We start from the raw sequence: 19,516 nt of genomic DNA, 5'->3' as shown, positions 1-19,516 counted from the left end.
ACGCGCTGAAGAAAAAAGAAGCGGTTGTTAGAAACCTCAGTGCTGGAGCTTTTCAGCAAGTTTGGATGGAGAAACAGATTAAGGATAGAAGCTTGACGTTGCTGTCTTGGGAATCCTTTCTTTCTGTTATGTTTGCAGTTGTTCTTGTGTTTGTTCTCGAGTCTGTTAGTTTGGTTCACCGGTAGTAGCCTAAGAGCTACGAGACTGTTCGAGGCACGAATACTCTTGTTCCATTATTAAAAATAATAATTCAGATTAAATATGAGGGATTACACTGCTAAGAGCAATTCCAACGGATTCAACTTTCCTTTTCCCCTTTGTCCCTTACAGGGGAATCCCCTTTCCCAATTTCAGCATATTAGGGAGAGGTGCTGCAGCAGATCCTCTTTCCCCTTTCTGTCCACCCGACATGTAGGGCCCACTTGTCAGTGAGAAAATCAATCTTCTTCCTTCTCCCTTCTCTTCCCCTCTCTCCTCTCCTCCCGTAGCACAAGCAGCGGTAGCGTTGGCCGAGGCAGGGCTTGCGGGCGGCAGCGGCTAGGGCCGGGCTCGCCGGCGTGCCGGTGGATGGCAACAATGGTAGCCAGGGCTGGGCTCGTCGGAGGACGGCAGCAACGGTGATCGGAGTAGGGCCATGAGCGAGCTAGCACGCACGCGGCCTCGTGCGAAGCTAGCGAGCGGGCAACGGCTTGGCCACGGCCGAGCAAGCCTACGGGCGGCGGCCTGCGAGCTTGCTTGCGGGTGGCGCCTGGTGCGGCCGGGCCATAGGCCACACAGCGGTCTGGCCATGGCAGAGGGGCGGCGCGGATGGCAAGCGGCCAACGGTGGCGCGGATGGAGGATGCATCGAATGATCCAAAGTGGATATGGCGAGCAGATCCTTTGGTTGGAGAAGAAGGGGAGGAAAGGGAGAGGGGTGAGGCAAATCCCATTTGTAAAGGGAGGAGGAAGATAAAGGGAATTGAGAAAAAATAAAGGAAAAAGAGAAATTGAAAGGGGATCTGTTGGAGGAGATTTTTTTTCACTAAATCCCGTAAAAGAGGGAAAGGGGAAATGGGATCTGTTGGAATTGCTCTAAGGACAACTCCAAAGCTCCCTTAGTTAGGGATAGAAATAGTTAGGGATAGAAAGGGCAAAAAAAGGAGCCCAACGGCTCTCCCAAACACGTCACAAAATATGACAACCTAAATCGAACCTCCATTGCCCCCGTACCCCAGATTTACCGGGGCGAGGAGCTGCATGTGCATTGTGCTTGGTGATTATAAATAATTCAGATTAAACATGAGGGATTAGACTACTAAGAGCAACTCCAAAGTTCCCTTTTATTAGCCCTAAAACCTTAATTGGGGACAAAAAGGAAAAAAAGAGCCCCCAACAGCTCCCACAAATAACACATAAAAAAATACCTTAATTAGAAGAAGAGCTTTGCATCAATTTTGTTATTTTTCTCATGTGGGCCATATTTGTTTACTAGCAAGTAGATCCGTGCATTGCTATGGGTAAATATTAAATACTATTTAGGATCTATCATAGAATACGATCTTATCTCTAATTTTAATCTTTGGTCTAAATTGTTGAGAATTGATCAAGATTAAGTGTGTTGAAATCGAGCACGTGCAAAGCCAACAAAGGAAAACAATTGAGGCTGTTTTGTTTGGCCAACGAAGCAAAACAATCCAAGAGTCCCACCATTCAGTTGGAGCCTGGCAGGCTCTGGCAACAGCCATGGGCAGAACAATTGACCCAATATTACAATACAGATTATTACACACTAGCCTTGTAAAGTCCGGTACGTAGACGGTAGTCATAGTCACTCGCCTTGATCAACCGTGCTACAACACCCATAGTCCCGTACTACCATACGTGCCATCATGCAGGGAATGGAAACTACTATATTACGCGGGAATGAGCTGTACTTTGTTAGCAGCCGTCGACGTCAGCCAGTTACTTGAAATCGTCAACGGCGGCCTTGGGCCCCTTCTGGCGACAGGTCTTGAAGTATGTCTTGGGGTCCTCCTCGAACTTGTCGCGGGAGATCCTCTCGCCGCTAGTGTCCGGCCCTTTCATCGTCCTCCCGGCCGTCTGCTCCTGCTCTGCACCGTCCCCGTTTCTCGACAGCATGACGAAGGCGCCGGCGGCGACGGCCACGACGCCCGCGAAGGCCACCCCGAGGATGCGGCGGCCGACCCAAGGCTCCTCGCTCTTCTCCTTCTGGTTCCTCTCCATCTCGCTGTGGAAGAGGCATTGATGCCGTGTATGTGGGCAGCTTTTGTAGGGATGGCGCGGAGATCGACGGGACAACCACCTTGACTACGTACTGTTCGAGTCTCCTTAATTTAACGCTACCGGCCTGGTGGTGATTGATGACCACCGTTGTTTTTGGGAGGACCCCGCATGACTCCTCCTTCCACTCTCTAGAGTCTTGGCACGGGAGTGAGGACACATAGTCGTCCCAGGAGCCAATGGCGCGTCGACAAAGTGCTGGAGTTGCTTTGTGCATTTTCTTACTGTTTTCGCAGCACCTTCTCTTGTCACATCATTTTGAAAGCGCCATGGCAATGAGATCGTGAGATTCAGTTAATTACATATCTGGCTAGTACGTCTGCAGTTAATTACATATCTGCCATTGCAGTTTCCACATCACCTTACAAATTTTATATCTCCAAATCACCGTATCAATCTCATCAGTGGTAGTGATGTTGTGAACATCATCGCACGTACTGATGCATTACTGACAGGGAACGGCACCAAGAGTATCTCTAGCAGTCCCTCAATCCATAATACTATGTGCAACTATTGGGGATGGGAGTGCTCAAGTAGTCGCCAAACACATATCTATTTCTGCAGTTTTTTTGTTCAGCCCAATATTTCACCATAACTTCCCAAGATAGACTGGGGATTCCTACTACCCAAAAACAACATATTTCATTCACTATACTTCACCGTGGCAGCATTGTCATTCTCTAACCTGGCATAGTTACTTGTCACTAGTAATGAGCTCCTTTCTGTATTCTCCTCGTATTTCCACCAACGCATAGTCTAAGCGTGGGGGTCGAGGGAATAGCAGAAGAGCGCACAAGTATACTCAGCAATGGAAGTCCCAATAGAAAGACATGACATGTCTCCATAATGCAAGAATGTTTATCGTAATTCTAAGCAAGGTCTAGTTTACTTTATAAAAACCTACGGTAAAGAAAACATTACATGCTAGAGCCTCCTATAGGCTCAATGTCTTTCTTGCCATGGTCATAGTTTCTAACCTGAAGTGAGGAGAGTGGATATTTAAATTGTACTTGGCAGGGGTACGTTACTCTATGGAAAAAGTCTATTTTACTGTCTTCACCGATCTACTTTATCCGTTAATCCCCGCGAACAAAATTTCGGCTCAGTTTACTGCTAGAAACTATTTCAGTTGATCCAATCTACTAACTAATGAGATTTCTCTTTATTGTTTATCCCCATACAAATACACTATGAATTTTTCATGATTACTTTTCATGCTGTTTGTATCTCTAAGATTTTGTATTAAATGTTCCTAACGTATGAAAACAACCATGAAAAAATCTTAATGTACCTTTTTTATATAAGGCATCATTTCCTCTATCCACTCATAAAACTTGAACCTAGAACTCAATTTGTAAATGAAGAAACAAAAAAGAAAAACATATCATTAATTGGTCAATTGGACCAATCGAAATTTTTGAGAGCAGCAAATTGAGCTTAAATTTTTCTTAGGGAGTTAAGATGACAAAATGTATTGGTGAGGATATAGTAAATTTGACTTTTTTCCTCACTTTACCTACGGGTACTCATAGCCAGAAGTGCTGCATGTGGCTACACGTATGTTGTCACACAACTTCACAACACTTAACTTGTGGCATGGCTAGTTGAATGGCTAGTTGACCATATTCTTTCACAAATCCATACACTGGTTCATTCCACAAAAGAACACAATGGTCAAGTTGTTGTAGTGCTCGGCATCTCAAATCTTTGAATCACATAGCTTGTGCACATGTTGCGTAACCTTTGGGACCCTTCGAAAAACCTTGCCCAAGTAATCTAAGAGGGTGTTTGGGAGCACTCCACTCCACGAAAAATTGCTCCACTCCACCAACTCCGAAAATTTCGCAGCCAAACGCGTCTAGCTTCAGCACCTCCGGCTCCAGGAAAAAGGTGGAGCGGGGGGTAGATCCACGTTTTTTGTGGAGTACCTCAAGGGGTGCTCCAAAAACCCCCTTTACAGACCTCCTCGTGGAGTTGGTAGGTATTTACCCACCATTACCACTCGTTACACACATACCGGTTTGATTCAAGGAAAAGAAAATGCCCCGTCGCTGCCCCTCGCCCCGGCTCGCCGTGCTGCCCCTGCCTGCCTGCCGCCCGCCGCCTCGGCTCGCCGCGCCGCCCCTACGCCCACCGCTCGCCGCGCCGCCCCGGCTCGCCACACGTCGCGCCGCCCGCCCGCCGCCCCTGCGCCTCGGGAGAAGAAAGGAGAAGAAAGGAGAAGAAAAGGAGACTGACAAGTGGGACCCATTCACATGGGTATAATAGACCATTCACAACAAGTGCTAATGTTTTTGGAGCTGGAGCACTGCCATTAGCCAAACACGTGCAGCAGCTCCATGTTTTTTTGGAGTTGGTGGAGTGGAGTTAGGAAAGTGTGGAGCTGGTGGAGTGGTGCTGATTATTCTGGAGTGGAGTGCTCCCAAACAGGCCCTAAGGCAGCCATGATTCCAGTCGTGTTGGAGATCTAACATAAAATCCTATCCACGATAATTTAAGTCAAAACCTAGAGTCGTGCATTACAACATAATAAAACATTTATTAGCGGAGGAATCAATTTCTGGACAAGATACTGGATCAAGCCTCTCCAATACGACGCTTGCATGTATTGTTACTAGATTACTACTTGTCTAAGAAGCATATTGCAAAAATTATGACATATAAACCTTAGGCCTTTTCAGCCCTATTAGCCTTGGCGGGCCTTTTGTGCCCTGCCGAAATCTCCTCTTTTTCCTTATTTCTCTCCCAATGTCTCACTTGTCTCCTACAGTCTTCATCTCTACAGCTTTCAAGTCGAGCATTCTGCTTCTCTGCCAAGCTACTTCTAAACTATTTCTTCTCTCTGATCCCTTTCTTCCTCTCAGCTGGTGCTCTGATTGGGTATGATACCTTTCATTTTTCTGATGCCATTACCATGAGGAGGAAGAGCCTACAAATAACAAGATGGAAATCCATTCATGCACGCACTTTCTGTTCGTATTTCTTCAAACAACTTTAAATTGAGGAGCCAGCGTATACGTCACTTGGTTGCTATCGTATATATATACGTCATGTAGGGTGTGTTTGGTTGGGTGGCTATCCCCCAACCAAGCCAGCCCAATATAAGATACACTAGTTTGGTTGCCTGGCTAGGGGACTTTGCCAGCCCAAGCCACCGGAGGGGGGATAGCCAGGCCTAGCTAATATGGCCAATTCGACCGTTTCCAGCCGGCCAGGCTTGAGCTGAGCAGGTCGCTGGCCCGAGTTGTGTTGCGGGTGGCCTAACCTCCCTGCCAACCCCGCTAGGGTTAGCGCAGGCCCTCCCATTTGTGCCGTCGCCTCCTCTCGTTCCTCCCGCTAGGGTCCTGCGCTCATCCCCTCTCATCTCACCGTCGCCTCCTCCCGTTCGTCTTCCTCCTCCCATAGCAAGGTTGAAAGCTTCTTTGGTCCGGTAAGATCGCTTGCCTAGCGGCTCCTTGGATGGGTCCGTTCATCTTCCTCTCAAGACTTGTCACTCCTGCATGATTTCCCTTCTGCGTGTGATGCTCTCCTATGAGATGCGTTTGATTTACTTATTCTTACGAGTGAGATCAGCTTACTGGTGTCTATTAAAGAGAAAGTGTTTTCAATAGGGTTTTTACATGTGAAAATGCTAACAATCTATGGATGACTATCAAAGATAACAACGAGGGCTCAAAGGATGTATCCAATGAGGGACACGATGTTCTCATTGATAAGCTCAATAGCTTTAAGCAACATGATAATGAGAACGTAGAAGCCATGTACTCACGCCTAAATATTCTTATGAATGACATCAATGTGTTAGGTGTGAAGGACATCGAGGATGTGAAACTCAATCGCAAGATCCTCCATAGCCTCTGGAAGCTGGTTATGATTTGGTAAAGGCCATTCTATTTTAGAAGAAGCTCGATGAATGGACTCCAAATAAAATTCTCAAAAAGATCATGGCATTTGAGCTCCGACTAATGGACATGCCCAAGTTGGAACTTGACAACAAGCCCAAAGACCCTTCTTCTCCAACTCCAAGCCTTGCTCTGTCAAGTCAACAAGAGAAGAGGTTGAGGAAGATGGCAATTCATGGAAGGTCAAGTGAAGAAGATGATGGTGATGATAAATGATCCTCAAGTGATGAAGAAACCAAGTCCTTGGTGGACATGTATGCCGAGAAGGTCTTCAAGTACATCAAGAAGATCAATGCACATGGCTACAATGTCCACTTGAGAGAAGGACGTCATCATCAACAAGTGAAGATTATAAAGATCTAATACAAGAAGAAGAAGGAGAGGAAGCCCAAGCAAGAAGCGTTCGCCGTTGTTGGTGAATGGATAAATGGTGGAGAATCAAGCTCTTGTAGCTCAAGTGTAACACCCCATCCTCCAAAGCCGCACCGCCCAGCCCTTTTGAGAGGTGGGCACATGTACACATAGCATCCTGCTTACACTTTCGTCCTCTCTTTGTGTAAAAGGGTTAACACGAAGGTGCTATGGCTGGTTGACAAAGGCTTATAAGTTGGATCCACCCTTACTCAACTAGCAAGGTGGTACTAAACATGCGTGCCTGCGCTCATGAGCCACACTGGGCCAACCAAATTGGGTTGGGTGTCACATTCACCCCCTAAAGAACCTGACAAGCCATATGCCATATGCCTGCACACTCGCAGTCAGTCCAACTCACCCACATATGGGAAACTGTCCAGGAACGTTCTCTCTTAGCGCACGGCCGTAAGTCCAGTGATACCCGCACACTGACCCGTACGCACAACCGCGATGGTCGGCTCGGATACCATTTGTAACACCCCGTCCTCCAAAGCCGCACCGCCCAGCCCTTCCGAGGGGCGAGCAGCGTACACATAGCACCCTGCTTATACTTTCATCCTCGCTTTGTGTAAAAGGGTTAAACCGAAGGTGCTATGGTTGGTTGACAAAAGCTTAGCTTATAAGTTGGTTCCACCCTTTCTCAACTAGCAAGGTGGTACTAAACATGCGCACCTACGTTATGGGCCACGCTGGGCCAACCAAATTGGGCTGGGTGTCACATCAAGTGATGAGTCAAGCAAGTACTTCACCACTGGCTTCATGGAAGCTCCCTCATCATTATCACATATTTGCCTTATGGCACAAGGTATGGAAAGCTATCTAAGTGATGATGAATTCGACTCTCCTTCCATTGATGATCTTCTTGAACTAATCCATGAACAAAAAGGAATAATTAAGAAACAATCTAAGCAATTAACAAAAAGACCGTTAACACCTCTATAGAGTCAGACCAAGTAATATTTGAGTTACCATACACAACATTATTTGATACGCATAAACTATTGCTCTTTAATTTTTTCACTCCAAATAGCATGTCAATTTACAGACCTTGATTGCAAACGTGGTATTATGTCAACTTCTTTTGCACATGCGAGTGTCACAGCACTTGTACTGTTGTTAACTTATCTAAGATACTTATCTCGACATGACACATAGTTGCCAGTGCTGCAAAGTAACGGTTGCACGAAAGTCAAGATGATAGGCACACCACAAGTTTAGAAAGAAAAAGTCTTGTATGTTCAGTCACTTGGTGAAGATTGGACTCATACAAACAACACATGACACAGGGAAAGTGTCAAGGACACTTGTGGTGTAATAAATGCATCCTTTCTCGTGGTGCCTACGATGCCTTATATTTGAGGATAGATTTTGAATGCTTGAATACCTTATATTAAAAAGGAGCAATTATATCCAAATGTGATTGGATGGAGGGAGTAGGAGTCATGTTCCTAATAGGATCCAAGGCTCAAATTGTAGAAGAATTAGAAGTTCTTATAGCACACCTCTCTAGAGATATAGTCCAAGTAAGATTTGAGTTATCATGCAAAACATTATTTGCTACCCATACACTATTGCTCTTTAATCTTCTCAATTGAATTAGCATGTCAATGTGTAGCCCTTGACTGCAAACGTGGTTTCATGTCATCTTCTGTTGCACATGCGGGTGTCACAGCACTTGTACTGTTGTTAACTTATCTAGAATGCCTATCTCAACATGACACAGAGTTGCCGGTGCCGCAAAGTAACGGTTGTATGAAAGTGCCAGATGATAGGCACACCACAAGTTTAGCAAGAAAAAGTCTTTGCATGTTTAATCACTTGATCAAGACTGGACTCATACAAACCGGGGGCGAGCCCGGTGCGGCCGGAGCTTCGAGAAGGAGGGCACGTGGCGTCATCGCGAAGCTTGCGTCAAGGCGAAACAAAGTCGTGAAGGCGGCGTGTCCGTCCGATGCGTGGATAAAAACTTGGACCAAAATACCCCTGCGTGGGTAGTTATCTTAGTTGTAGCTGTAGGGGTAGTATAGTCTTTCGTCCTGGACTATAAATAGGGATGGGGGGCTGGTTATTTCTGTACCTCTTTGCTTAGCAACTCATTATCTATTTGCTTAGAGGCTAGTCATGTGCTTAAAGTGAGAGGAGAGAGGGAGATTAGAGAGTGATTACTCTTTTCTCTTGATTTTCTTCATCTTTAGTGGGTGGATGAAGGGAGGAGGCTAGTCCTCATCTTGTATAGAAGATATTCTCGTGATTTAGCTTTGTTTGTTGTCTCAAATCGTGCTAAATCTTTATTTCCCGAGCGTTTTTCTTTTTCCCTATTTTCGGAGCTATTTTTGGGGAATTTTCGTTCATCATATTTACGCCCGAATCTCGTGGTTTTGGTTGAAGAGAAATGTTGCTACGACCTTAGGGAGCATCTTTGATATGATCTCCCTCCAAATCCTACATGGATTCGGCCGGATTTTGAGTTTTTCCCAAATCGTGTTCTTTGCGTAGGGTTTCGGTTTTTCTCCAAATCCGCGATGAATACTTGAGCGTTTTGAGATCTTTTTCATGGATCTATTTGCCCTTGGGGTATTGCATCCTTGTCTCAAGGTTCGTCTCGATTCATGGAGATTTGAGAGAGTATTTTTAGTTTGAAGTTTAAGTGGTGTTCTTGTTTCTCTCAGTCTGTTCGTGCGCAGGAAGAAGCGCAGCAGCAATCGATCGCACAGGCACGCGGGGCGCACGTGCAAGCTGCAGCAGCGAGCGGGCCGTCAGCTGCTAGGCGGACCAGCCCAGCACGCTACTCCTAGCGGTCCAGTCCAGCACGGGCCGGAGCAAGTGCAGCTAGCGCAGGAGCTTGCGGCCTAGCAGTTCACGCACGGCCCAAGCAGGTGCTCGTGGCCCAGGCAGCAAGGTAGAGCAGCAGCCCAGCTTGCACATACGCTGGCCCAAGCTTCAAGGCAGCACTAGCAGGCCAAGCCCATGTGAAGTAGCAGCACACAAGGTGACCCACGCGAGGTGCACAGGCGGAACAAGCTCCCAGGCTGATTCACGTGAACAGGTCCTGCCTCATTAGTGACACCACTGTGAGCTCAAGTTTTCTCTGTTTTTAATTCTTGAAATTAGTGAGTCATCTTGCGTCATTTGCTTAAGCTTTTAATTAGTTGTCTCTTTTGCTAATCAAGTCTAGCTGTTAATTATTTTACTCTCTCATTTGCTAATCACGCCTAGCACTTTAGATTAATCTTTTTCTCTTGCATGCTTAGTTGAGGGATTAGCTAGTAGTGATCTTGGTTAATCGTGTTTTGAGCAAACTTGTTAGAGTAATTTTATGTCTTGCTTCCGTTATGTCTTGAGCGTGTCAAATCGTTCCTAGGGTGAGCCTGTCACGAGTTGACTTGCGTCATCTTGATGATACAACGTGCAGTGTGCTTTGGGGTTGCATTTGGGACATAGGCCTTATTCTCGTTAAGAATTTTTATAGGCTCCCATTCACCCCCCCTCTGGTCGCCCTTTTGGTCCTTCACCCCGCTTTCCCTCTATTCCAGTGGTCGCACAACAGGTAACAATTGTGGTCTCTGGTGACATGACAGTCTATGAGAAATTTGTTGTTTGCTGTAGGTATTGCGGTAGACTCCGGTTACGGTTTGACCCAGATTGTGCCAATCTTAGAGGGGTATCCTGTTCCAAATGTATTTTCTCATAGCAAACTTGCTGGACGCAAACTCACTGAAATATTGCAGGGTGTTCTCAATGAAAGAGGTTACTCCTTTACCACAAATGCTGATGGGGAAACTGTGCGGGACATTAAGGAGAAGTGCGCATATGTGGCACTAGACTACAAGCATGACCTGGAGACTTCCAAGATCAGCTAGATCTTCCATGGAGGAGTGCTATGGGCTGCCTGATGAACAGGTGATCAATCGGGGTAGAGAGGTTCAGCTGCCCTGAAGTCCTCTTCCAGCCTAATTTGTTTGCCATCGAAGATCCTGGAATCCACAAGGCAACCTACAATTGTATCATGAATTGTGACATAGATATTAGAAAGCACCTCTATGGTACCATTGTGCTCAGTGGGGGCTCAACCAGGTTCGTGGCCTTGCTGATCGCTTGATAAAGGAGATCACTGCCCTTGCACCAAGCAGCAAGATCAATGTGGTGGCACCGGGTGACCGGAAATATAGCGTATGGATCGGAGGGTCTATCCTGGCATCCCTTAGCACCTTCCAACAGGTGAATATTACACATTTCTGTTGCCCAAATAGCGTTGCAGCTGCCATTCTATATGTTTTTCTCTGTTGTTTCTTAAACCGGTTTCTCTTCATATTTTTACCATCGTTTCTTTTCACAATAAGTTTTTTGACAAGCCGTATTAATGAGCTCGAGAATAACTGTTATTAGTAAGCAGATGACACATGGTGGCACATAAGATTGAAGTTAAGAACGCACAAATCTGTACTCCTATATCTTATATATATAGATAGGACCCCATAAAGTCAATAAATGTTTCTTTTCAGCTCTCATATTGCACGATATCACACTTAGTAGCTTGAAAGTTCACGGTGATGGACTGATGGTACAAGCAAGTGCCTCTCTAAAATGCTGCGGCTGGGATCCCCGCAAGAGGGGTACAAGGATGTGTCTCCCAAGTACCGTACTTTGAATTTGTACCGATGTTTTTTGTTTTGTTAATATACTTATTTGGAAAAGTGGCTGGTTGTGCAAAACAGTCGCTACCCTATTATGTCATTTCCTCCCCCCCTATCATTTAAATAGTTTCCTTCATCCAAAATACATCCCCGTGTTATTTCAATTTTCTGTAATTTATTTATTTTGCTTCAAATTATTTATCTCTTATTTATATTTAATTATAATCCTACTATATTGTGGTAATTATCTGCCACCACCTTGGTTTCTACCATACTTTTGACTGAACTATTTCCTGCATAATTTTGTAAAAGAGCTAAGAAATTCATGTAGTCCACTCATTTTTTTTTTGAGGGAATCAGTAGGGGAGGCTCCTACCTATTTTTATATATATAAATATAGGGAATATGTACAATGGGATTACACAGGCTTGAAGCCAAAAGAGAAAAAGAGGGCAGCAGACTATAGGCTATTACTCATCCACAAAACAGACTTCCAGCAATAAGCTTGCATTAGCGATTTCTTCAAACGACGTTCATATATAAATAAAAATGGAGCTGACATCAGGGCGACCTTGGCTAAGCAGCATGGCTTACGTTGCAAAGGTGATGGCACGTTTCCCCTTTCCACACACCATTTGTTGGCATCGACTGATCGTTCATACCTGCAAGCTGGTGTGTAACGGCTTTAAAAATTCCGGGTAAGTCTGCGTGTATGTTATATAGAGGTATTGTTTGAGGCTTTGAGCGTCACCATCTGCTGATGATAGAACACAAGCTGCAGGGTCTTGATTTTTGGAAAGTTGACCTGCAAGTGGCAGTACAGTATGAGCACCTGCGTCTCAATCTCAAGGTCTTATCCCTGCATCTGTCACCCATATCATAATGTATTTGTTAATCATTGCAAGCCTTGTCCGCCGCGTGATCACCGAGGCTAGTTTCTCTAACCCACACTTAGCCCCTCTTGCTTGTAAACAATGCCAGGTTTCTTGGGAGCGAAAAAAAGAAAACACCGCAACCCGTGGCACAAGAACAGGCGAAAAGGACACAAGCCTGCTATGTGCGTAATTTGTCGTCTACTCTACCCATCTCCATGATTGTTTATCGCTATGTCAAACGATTGGTCATGAAAATGTGATGCTTTGCGCCAACTCGATCCAGCAAAGCTTCTGAAACTTTGACTGTCAATATAATGTTTTTGGAGTATTTGGCTTTGAATATATAGCGAAATTATATGTGCTGATTAGTCTTGAAAATCCTTTTCATGTTACAGTGAAAAAATTTCGTCTCAAATGTCAAGGACATGCAAGCACCACAACAAATGATTTCACATGCATACGGAAGACCTATGTCAATTAAGTTGATCTTGGTTCCAATTTTGAGCAGTTTGATTTGGAGGAAAAGCTTACAGATCAAAATGTTCATTGAAACCTTTACCATGTAAGGCAACTTAGATTTTGCCTATGACTTTCATCTAAGTCAAAGTTTGCTGGCCAGAATGGCATGTGCAGTTGTAATATTTTTGTGCTGAAGCTTAAATAATTTTCTTATTGGATTTGTGTTCAATTTACCGCTGGGATCACATTCCATTGTGTATTCGTTATTGTGGATATTAATTAATGGAAAATATCACACCCTAGTGTAAAGAGTATAATGAAGAAAATTTAAAATACATAAAATATAAGCAAGATCTTGGTTAAATTTAAAGTAAATCCCATTTTATAACGCACTCTAATAAAAAAATGTCAACATTTTTATTTGACCCGTATTTGCTATACGACAAATCAATAAACATTGTCATTACTTTTCCTTACAAATACAAAATCAATGAAGGGCAACATTGCCATTTGATCTATTTTTTATGCTTGTGTCGTGTCTCAAACAACTAATATTTTTGTCAAGGGAAGGGGAGGAGTAATCGATCTATTAAGCTATACGACATGGAGACTAGATCTGAGCTACTAAGCAAAACAATTAGAAACTGCGCGTTACCAGATTAATCGCTGCCAGGCCAGCTCTGCTTCTCTCTATATATGCTAGTCTAGCAGCTGGCTCCTTTTCCCAGGACACCGCATCCGAAATTGGCAAAGGCACAAAGAGATCACTCAGATCCAATCATATAGTCCTTCCAGAGAGTAAGGGGAGGGGAAACATATGGAAAGGGTGAGCGCTCCTGGTTTTGCAGTGTCAGAGATTCTTGCCAAGGGAAGGGAGTCAGCTGCCCGTCTGCACGCTATGCTAGACCAGCAGCAGCTGCCGGAGATCAGCACGATGCCCCATGAGCTTCAGGACCTTGTCGAGCAGATCCTACATTGCTGCGACCGAGCCCTCGCCGCGCTGAGTGGGAGCATGGGCAAGAAGCGCAAGCCAGAGCGCGGTGGCCCAGCTGATCTGCCTTCTACAACGAGGTCCAAAAGGCTGAGGTACTTAACAATCAATCTCGTGGTTGGTCATCACTGCATCTTCGAATTCAATACAAAAACAGTTGAGTACTAAATACTAATGTGCAGGGTCAGCGGTGGCGAGAGAGGAATACGAGTGGAGAAGAAATGGACAATGGAGGACGGCTTCGCCTGGAGGAAGTACGGGCAAAAGAACATCCACGGCAGCAAGCACCCGAGGTGGGGATCTGTTGTTCAATCACAAGATTCATCAGATAAATCGCATCCCCTTGGAAGCAATTGTTCAAGTAATTAACCAAGCATCCAAGTTTGATCGTGTCAACATGTTGTCGGGCAGGCTCTACTTCCGCTGCAGCTACAACGATGACAACGGCTGCAGGGCCAGGCGGCAGGTGCAGCAGTCGGAGGCCGACCCTTCCGTCTATATCATAACCTACTTTGATGAACACAGCTGCTGCATGGGCACCTCACTCGTGGGCAACGACGAAAAGGTAGAGAAGTTCGTCATCAACTTTGGTTCTGCAGGCATCATGGATGGGGAACTAAATGGTTCACCCTCGTCGACTTGCGACGATGACGGCCTGGTGGTGTGTGAGAAACCGGATTTGTGTAATTCACCAGAGGAGCTGCAAGGAGCCATGGACCATGACGAAAAGGTAGAGAAGTTCGTCATCAACTTTGGTTCTGCAGGCATCATGGATGGGGAACTAAATGGTTCACCCTCGTCGACTTGCGACGATGACGGCCTGGTGGTGTGTGAGAAACCGGATTTGTGTAATTCACCAGAGGAGCTGCAAGCAGCCATGGACCATGAGGCTGCTGAGCTTCTCGAGCAGTCAACCCCGGTGCTGGAAGAGCTGGGTATGAGCTCGCCATGGTGGCAGCCTCTAGCAGGCGGGTGCCTAGAGTGGGAGGTTGGCCATTGCGAAAACTTATTTTATATTGGCGAATCCATTGACATCGACAGTCTACTTCAGTAAATAGAACCCGTGGTGGTTGCAAAAATCTGTTGCGTTGTCTGACATAAGGCTTCTTAAACTAAAGAGGGGCCTATTTTGAAGTGAAAGATGGAATAAGATGGCGTCCAGTATGCCTGATTCTACCAATGAAGTCCAAGCAAAGCTATGAATATTTATTAAAAGTTGATGTCGCAGATAATTTGTTGTGTATGAACTAATTGATGTACTATTCGGTATAGCCTAGCTTTTTGTCCAAAAATATCTGTAGATTCTCGAGATCTTGTATGACGACAGCATGAAGTATGACTACTAACACTATTATTTTATACCACAGTTCAAATGTAATTCGACACTCTTTTGTTGTTTCTAGACCAGTTCGTCACTTATTTTGCCTACCTTAGGTATGCACAGCTCAAAAATCAGGGCTAGTCGCGCCAGTGGATTGATTGACAACATTCACTGCTTGTTTGCTCTCGTAGTCGTAGGAGAGGCGGTTCATATTCCACCTCCATATGGGGCAAGGACTCGGCAGTTCAAGATCATTTGTCATGCCAGTAGGGGTGACCCTACAAAATAGGGCATGCGTTTAAGCATATACCTATCGGCCTCTTCCTTTTATGTCCCAAAAGTCATAATATTGTCTCCAGAGGATATACTTCCACAGGCGTTCAAATGGAGTACCTAAAAAACTATAACCAATTAGGTGCCATTATTAGGTAAAAAGATATGAAAGGTTCACAATTGAATTTACGGTTTGTTAAAGAGATGCACAAGGAACTATTGTTTACAAACTTGCCTTGTCCAAATACATCTACATGTTATTTTTTTATTTCTCTAATTTATCTACTTTTCCCTATATTTTATATTCAGTTATAAATCCTGCAATACTTTGAATACTAAAGAGATCATGAAGGAATCTGGGAATCCTTTTGTGGGTTTATACATGTAGACCGAATGCTTCGCTGTGGTGTCAATATAAACCAAGAAACATGTGAACATGATGTATTGCATACAGAATTAGTACGGCATCTTTTGTGCCATATCGCAAGTACCAGGAAAGGGAAGAATCTATAATGACATGATGCAAATCCATCCACGCTCTTTTTATCAAGTCCCTTTATTTTAAACCCTAGTATGTATTTGATCATTTTGATGTTTTTATATGAGATGGCTAACATCCAAAAATAATAACCTCCATATAGTGTACAAATAAATTACTTAGTTGTTTCAACTAAAAGGAAGAAACAAGACTAGTGAAAATAGGTGAAGGTCTGATTGGAGCCATAGTTTAGCTAGCTCTTTAATTCGCTGTACAAATAATGCTACTCAACACTCTCCAAGCAAAATCATGTAATTTAAGTGGAGGTGAGGAACCAGTGAGCCATCTATGAACGTTTTCAGACCTAGATAAAAACGATCCCGTTATATGAGGGAACCAGTGAGGCATATATATGAGCATTGATTAGTCACTTGGCTCACATGGTAATCCTACCATATTGCTATTTCCTGCAGAATTTCTGTACAAGTGTTATGATGAAGATCTTGTGTAGTACAAACATGGTTTCCTTGTCAGTCATAAGCTTGCATCACATGTTCGGCTAACGTGCATAGGGATTTTTTGATTGGGTGTTGTGTCGCCATCTGATGATGATCTGAAAAACAATCAGGGCGTTGATTTCGGGAAAGTTGACCTGGCAAGTGGTTATGCCGTGGCCTTATCCCTGCGCCTCTCGCCAATCGCATACTGTATCTGTTAACAATTGCAATTTGCAAGTCTTGCCGCCCGCGTGATCTGATCACCAAGTCTAATTGCTCTCACATATTGCTTGTAAATAACGAGAGCTTTCTTGAGAGCAAAAAAGAAAACGCAACCAAATATATTTGCGTTTGTGCAACTCTCTTGCGGTAGCATCACTGAGCACCACTAAACAAATTAGGGCTAACAAGCTAGATGGAGACAAATTAAAAGACGAATTCATGAGCTGTAAACCCGAACTATTAGCTTTGTTTCACAAAAATTGAAAGACGAATTGGATAATATCTTTCGTTCAAATTTGAGAGGATTCGTTCGTTGTACGTGCCAGAGATAGTAAAGAGAGCTGAAAGTTTGCAGCGTAATAGGCAGCTGCTAGCTAGCGTATAAAACCAGAAAGTGCCATGCGATCGCGCATTGCCGACCCACGCCATCGAGTGCGATGCCATCGCGCATTATTAAAAAAAAATCACATTACCTGTCAGGCGTAGCGTCACATCGCTGACGGCACCACGCTGACGCTCTGGTGGTGATGCCTGTGTGGCCGATGGGCAAAGTGTCCACTGCTGCTGCAGCTGCTCTGAGAACGTGGGCCGACAAGCGGCATCTTTTGGTTAGTGGGTCAGCCCTTGCTTTGTTTGCGCTGTCAAGAACACTAAACAAGGATCACTGTGATGAAGTTTATTCAGGACAGTATTATATATCTCTGAATATGGAAGTGTGCGGCGTGTACTTTACTTTTTTTTCAGGGAAGGGTAGACTTCAGTCCATTGTATTTACTGCAAGTTTTAACGACATGGTCGGTACATCTAGGATCTGACTGTAAAGCCTATAGCAGATCGCTTCTCCCCTTATTTTTCACACCGACGCATCCGTGTCTTCTATTGACTCACTACTCCACATTAGTTCCGTGCAGTGTCATTCAAACCAAAAGTTCGATGGTGCTTCCATTATCCAGTCTGCAATTGGCATAGATCCTGCGCCATAGCTGCAGTGCCCGCCACGGAGGACCTCGATTCCCTCATGGACCTGTCGCTCCCTCTCCGCCAAATCGATGTCACACCCAGCCTCCCCTCCGGTCGTCCCATCCCTCCTGCAGGAAGATGGCGGTTCGTCGAACCCAAGGTGCCAAATTGACGCCGCGCACTGCCCGATCCTCACGGCTGGCAGAGGTGGTGCCCCTCGAGGAGGAGCACCCACAACTCATGCGGCGGCAGCCGCGGCTATATGGTAGGCGGCCATGGATTCCGTGTGGTGCATATCCTAGAGCAAGTCAACCTGCTTCCTTGATTCTTTAGAGGCATCATCACAGTTCATTTGAGGCTGGACAATTGCTGAATCTCGTTGCTTGGTGTTTCTCAGTTGATTGAATACGTCCCTTGTTCTTTCTCAATTGATTGATTCCGTTCGCTATTGCTTCTCGATTGATTGATTCCGCGGATTACCCAACGAAGGACAATGCAGAGAGGCCCTGAAGCGGCTCATCAGGTGGTGGCATCCCCTGCTGCCGACATCGCTGCGTCTGTCGCTGCCTCGGAGGACGGGAAGAGAGGAAAGAGAGAGGGGAAGCAAGAAAGGAGGAGGAGGGGTGGTGGGCCCACGCTACGTGGAGGAGGAGAGATTAGACTTCCAGTGGGTCCAGTGTAGGTGACGGAGCTAAATAGTGGTGTCGACTCCGATGTTTGGGACCCTCATGCCACACGTGTGTCATATCAACAAAAATCAGTAAACCACCTTGATAACCACTTTGAAATAATAGAGGGGGTAATTTGAACAGTTTTAAAAGTTAGGGTACACCTGATTTCTAGTGTTCAAGTTTAGGTGGGTTTTCAAACTCAAAAATAAGAGTAGGGGGGGTGGACTTTATTCAATATGGATTGGATGTTGAATCGGCATTTAAAAGCTAACGGTTTGGAAGCCGGAATTTGGAAACAGGAATCATCCCTGTCTAGAAATACCTAGGGGTCGGGGAACAAGATGCGTTGACAGCGTGAGAATTTCCACGTGCATGCACAGAGGCTGCCATAAGGAGATACTGAAATACTATTATTACAAAGAGAGGTAAATCAATTCTTGTAAAAAAGTCATTTTAATGAGTCGATACTATACGCAGCATGCCCAGGCATAGATTTTTTCAGCTTCTATCACACCAGTTGGAATTTTGAAATGGAGCGCGCCGGGGGGGGGGGGGGATTATAAAAGGCTACAAATCTTACTAAGATATCAATCTAAACGGTCTAATTGATGTAACGAGTATTCCACAATTAAAATGCTCAAGCAGCATTAACATCAGCTTTGTGGGTAGAAAAATACGAAATAAACAAAATTGGATAACCAAAAGATCATACATATCTTCCTAGTCTAGCCATCTTAGAGCATCTCCAACAACCTCTCTATTTTTGGCTCTCAATTCAGGTGTTGTCCATCATCCATGCACAGACCAATCACAGGAATTGTCAATGTTCCCTCTCTAAACCAAATAGAAATCAGTACAGCAGTCATACTAATCAGTTGGAAAATTAGCAAATTACCATGCTACCTAACGAGTTCGGAAAGGACTACCACTAGACTACCAGAGTTCAGAACATGTAAAGCACCAAGAACATGTAGTTGAAGCAAGAGGAACACAATCAGTGGAGGGAGACCGGGCCAGCGGTGGCGCTGGAGGGGGCCGGGGCTAGGCCGCCTCCGTCACCGGAGGGACGGGGCTTGCTACGTGGCGGCATGAGATCGATGGCGGCGCGGCAATGCCATTGCGACGATGACGGGGAGCCGGTGCGCGAGTGGATTGGGGGATAGATGGAGTGTTCACATGGGGCCCACGCTTTGCCGAGCCAAAGACCATCGCCAGGTTTGGACAGCGGTGAAAATTCGATAGCGAGCCAGATGGGATAGCCAGACCAGTACCGAGTCTGTTGGACCACGAAATTTTAGCTGCTGTGCCAAATTTAGACTTACCGAGCCAAGTACCGTGTCTCTTGGAGATGCTCTTATGCGCTGCTTGTGTGCAGCTGTGCGTTGCTTGTGTTGGGTGTAAGGTGTGTGCGGCTGTGCGTTGCTCGTGTTGTGTTCAGCAAAGGCTGAGCCATCTTCCATGGGCTATTGGCAACTACACGGGGTATTGAGTGTTGCTAGGGAGCAGACCTGGGCTGCTGCCCCCACCCCGGGCCCCA

The 19,516-nt window shown here is 45.3% G+C and overlaps 1 protein-coding gene and 1 pseudogene across 1 annotated transcript; both read left to right on the top strand.

Moving 5' to 3' along the window:
* The first annotated feature begins 8,458 nt into the window (after nt 1-8,458).
* Nucleotides 8,459-12,799, top strand: LOC117833385 (actin-3-like; annotated as a pseudogene).
* A 401-nt stretch (nt 12,800-13,200) lies between these two features.
* LOC117833384 (uncharacterized) lies at nt 13,201-14,959 on the top strand. Its single transcript, XM_034712854.2, has 3 exons — nt 13,201-13,652; nt 13,740-13,850; nt 13,969-14,959. Exons 1-3 carry the CDS (start codon nt 13,384-13,386, stop codon nt 14,609-14,611), a joined length of 1,023 nt encoding a protein of 340 aa, XP_034568745.1. The 5' UTR covers nt 13,201-13,383; the 3' UTR covers nt 14,612-14,959.
* The last annotated feature ends 4,557 nt before the right edge of the window (nt 14,960-19,516 follow it).

Source organism: Setaria viridis, chromosome 8 (assembly GCF_005286985.2).
Source record: "Setaria viridis chromosome 8, Setaria_viridis_v4.0, whole genome shotgun sequence".
NCBI classification, from domain to species: Eukaryota; Viridiplantae; Streptophyta; class Magnoliopsida; order Poales; family Poaceae; genus Setaria; species Setaria viridis.
The sequence above is the reverse complement of the archived record's forward strand: the minus strand, read 5'-3'. Positions and strand labels throughout refer to the sequence as shown.

What these genes read in the sequence shown, in the direction of transcription:
- LOC117833384 (XM_034712854.2), top strand. Translation starts at nt 13,384, where the DNA reads ATGGAAAGGGTGAGCGCTCCTGGTTTTGCAGTGTCAGAGATTCTTGCC. An exon ending in ACGAGGTCCAAAAGGCTGAG is followed by an intron (nt 13,653 to 13,739) that starts GTACTTAACAAT and finishes ACTAATGTGCAG; the next exon opens with GGTCAGCGGTGGCGAGAGAG. An exon ending in CACGGCAGCAAGCACCCGAG is followed by an intron (nt 13,851 to 13,968) that starts GTGGGGATCTGT and finishes GTTGTCGGGCAG; the next exon opens with GCTCTACTTCCGCTGCAGCT.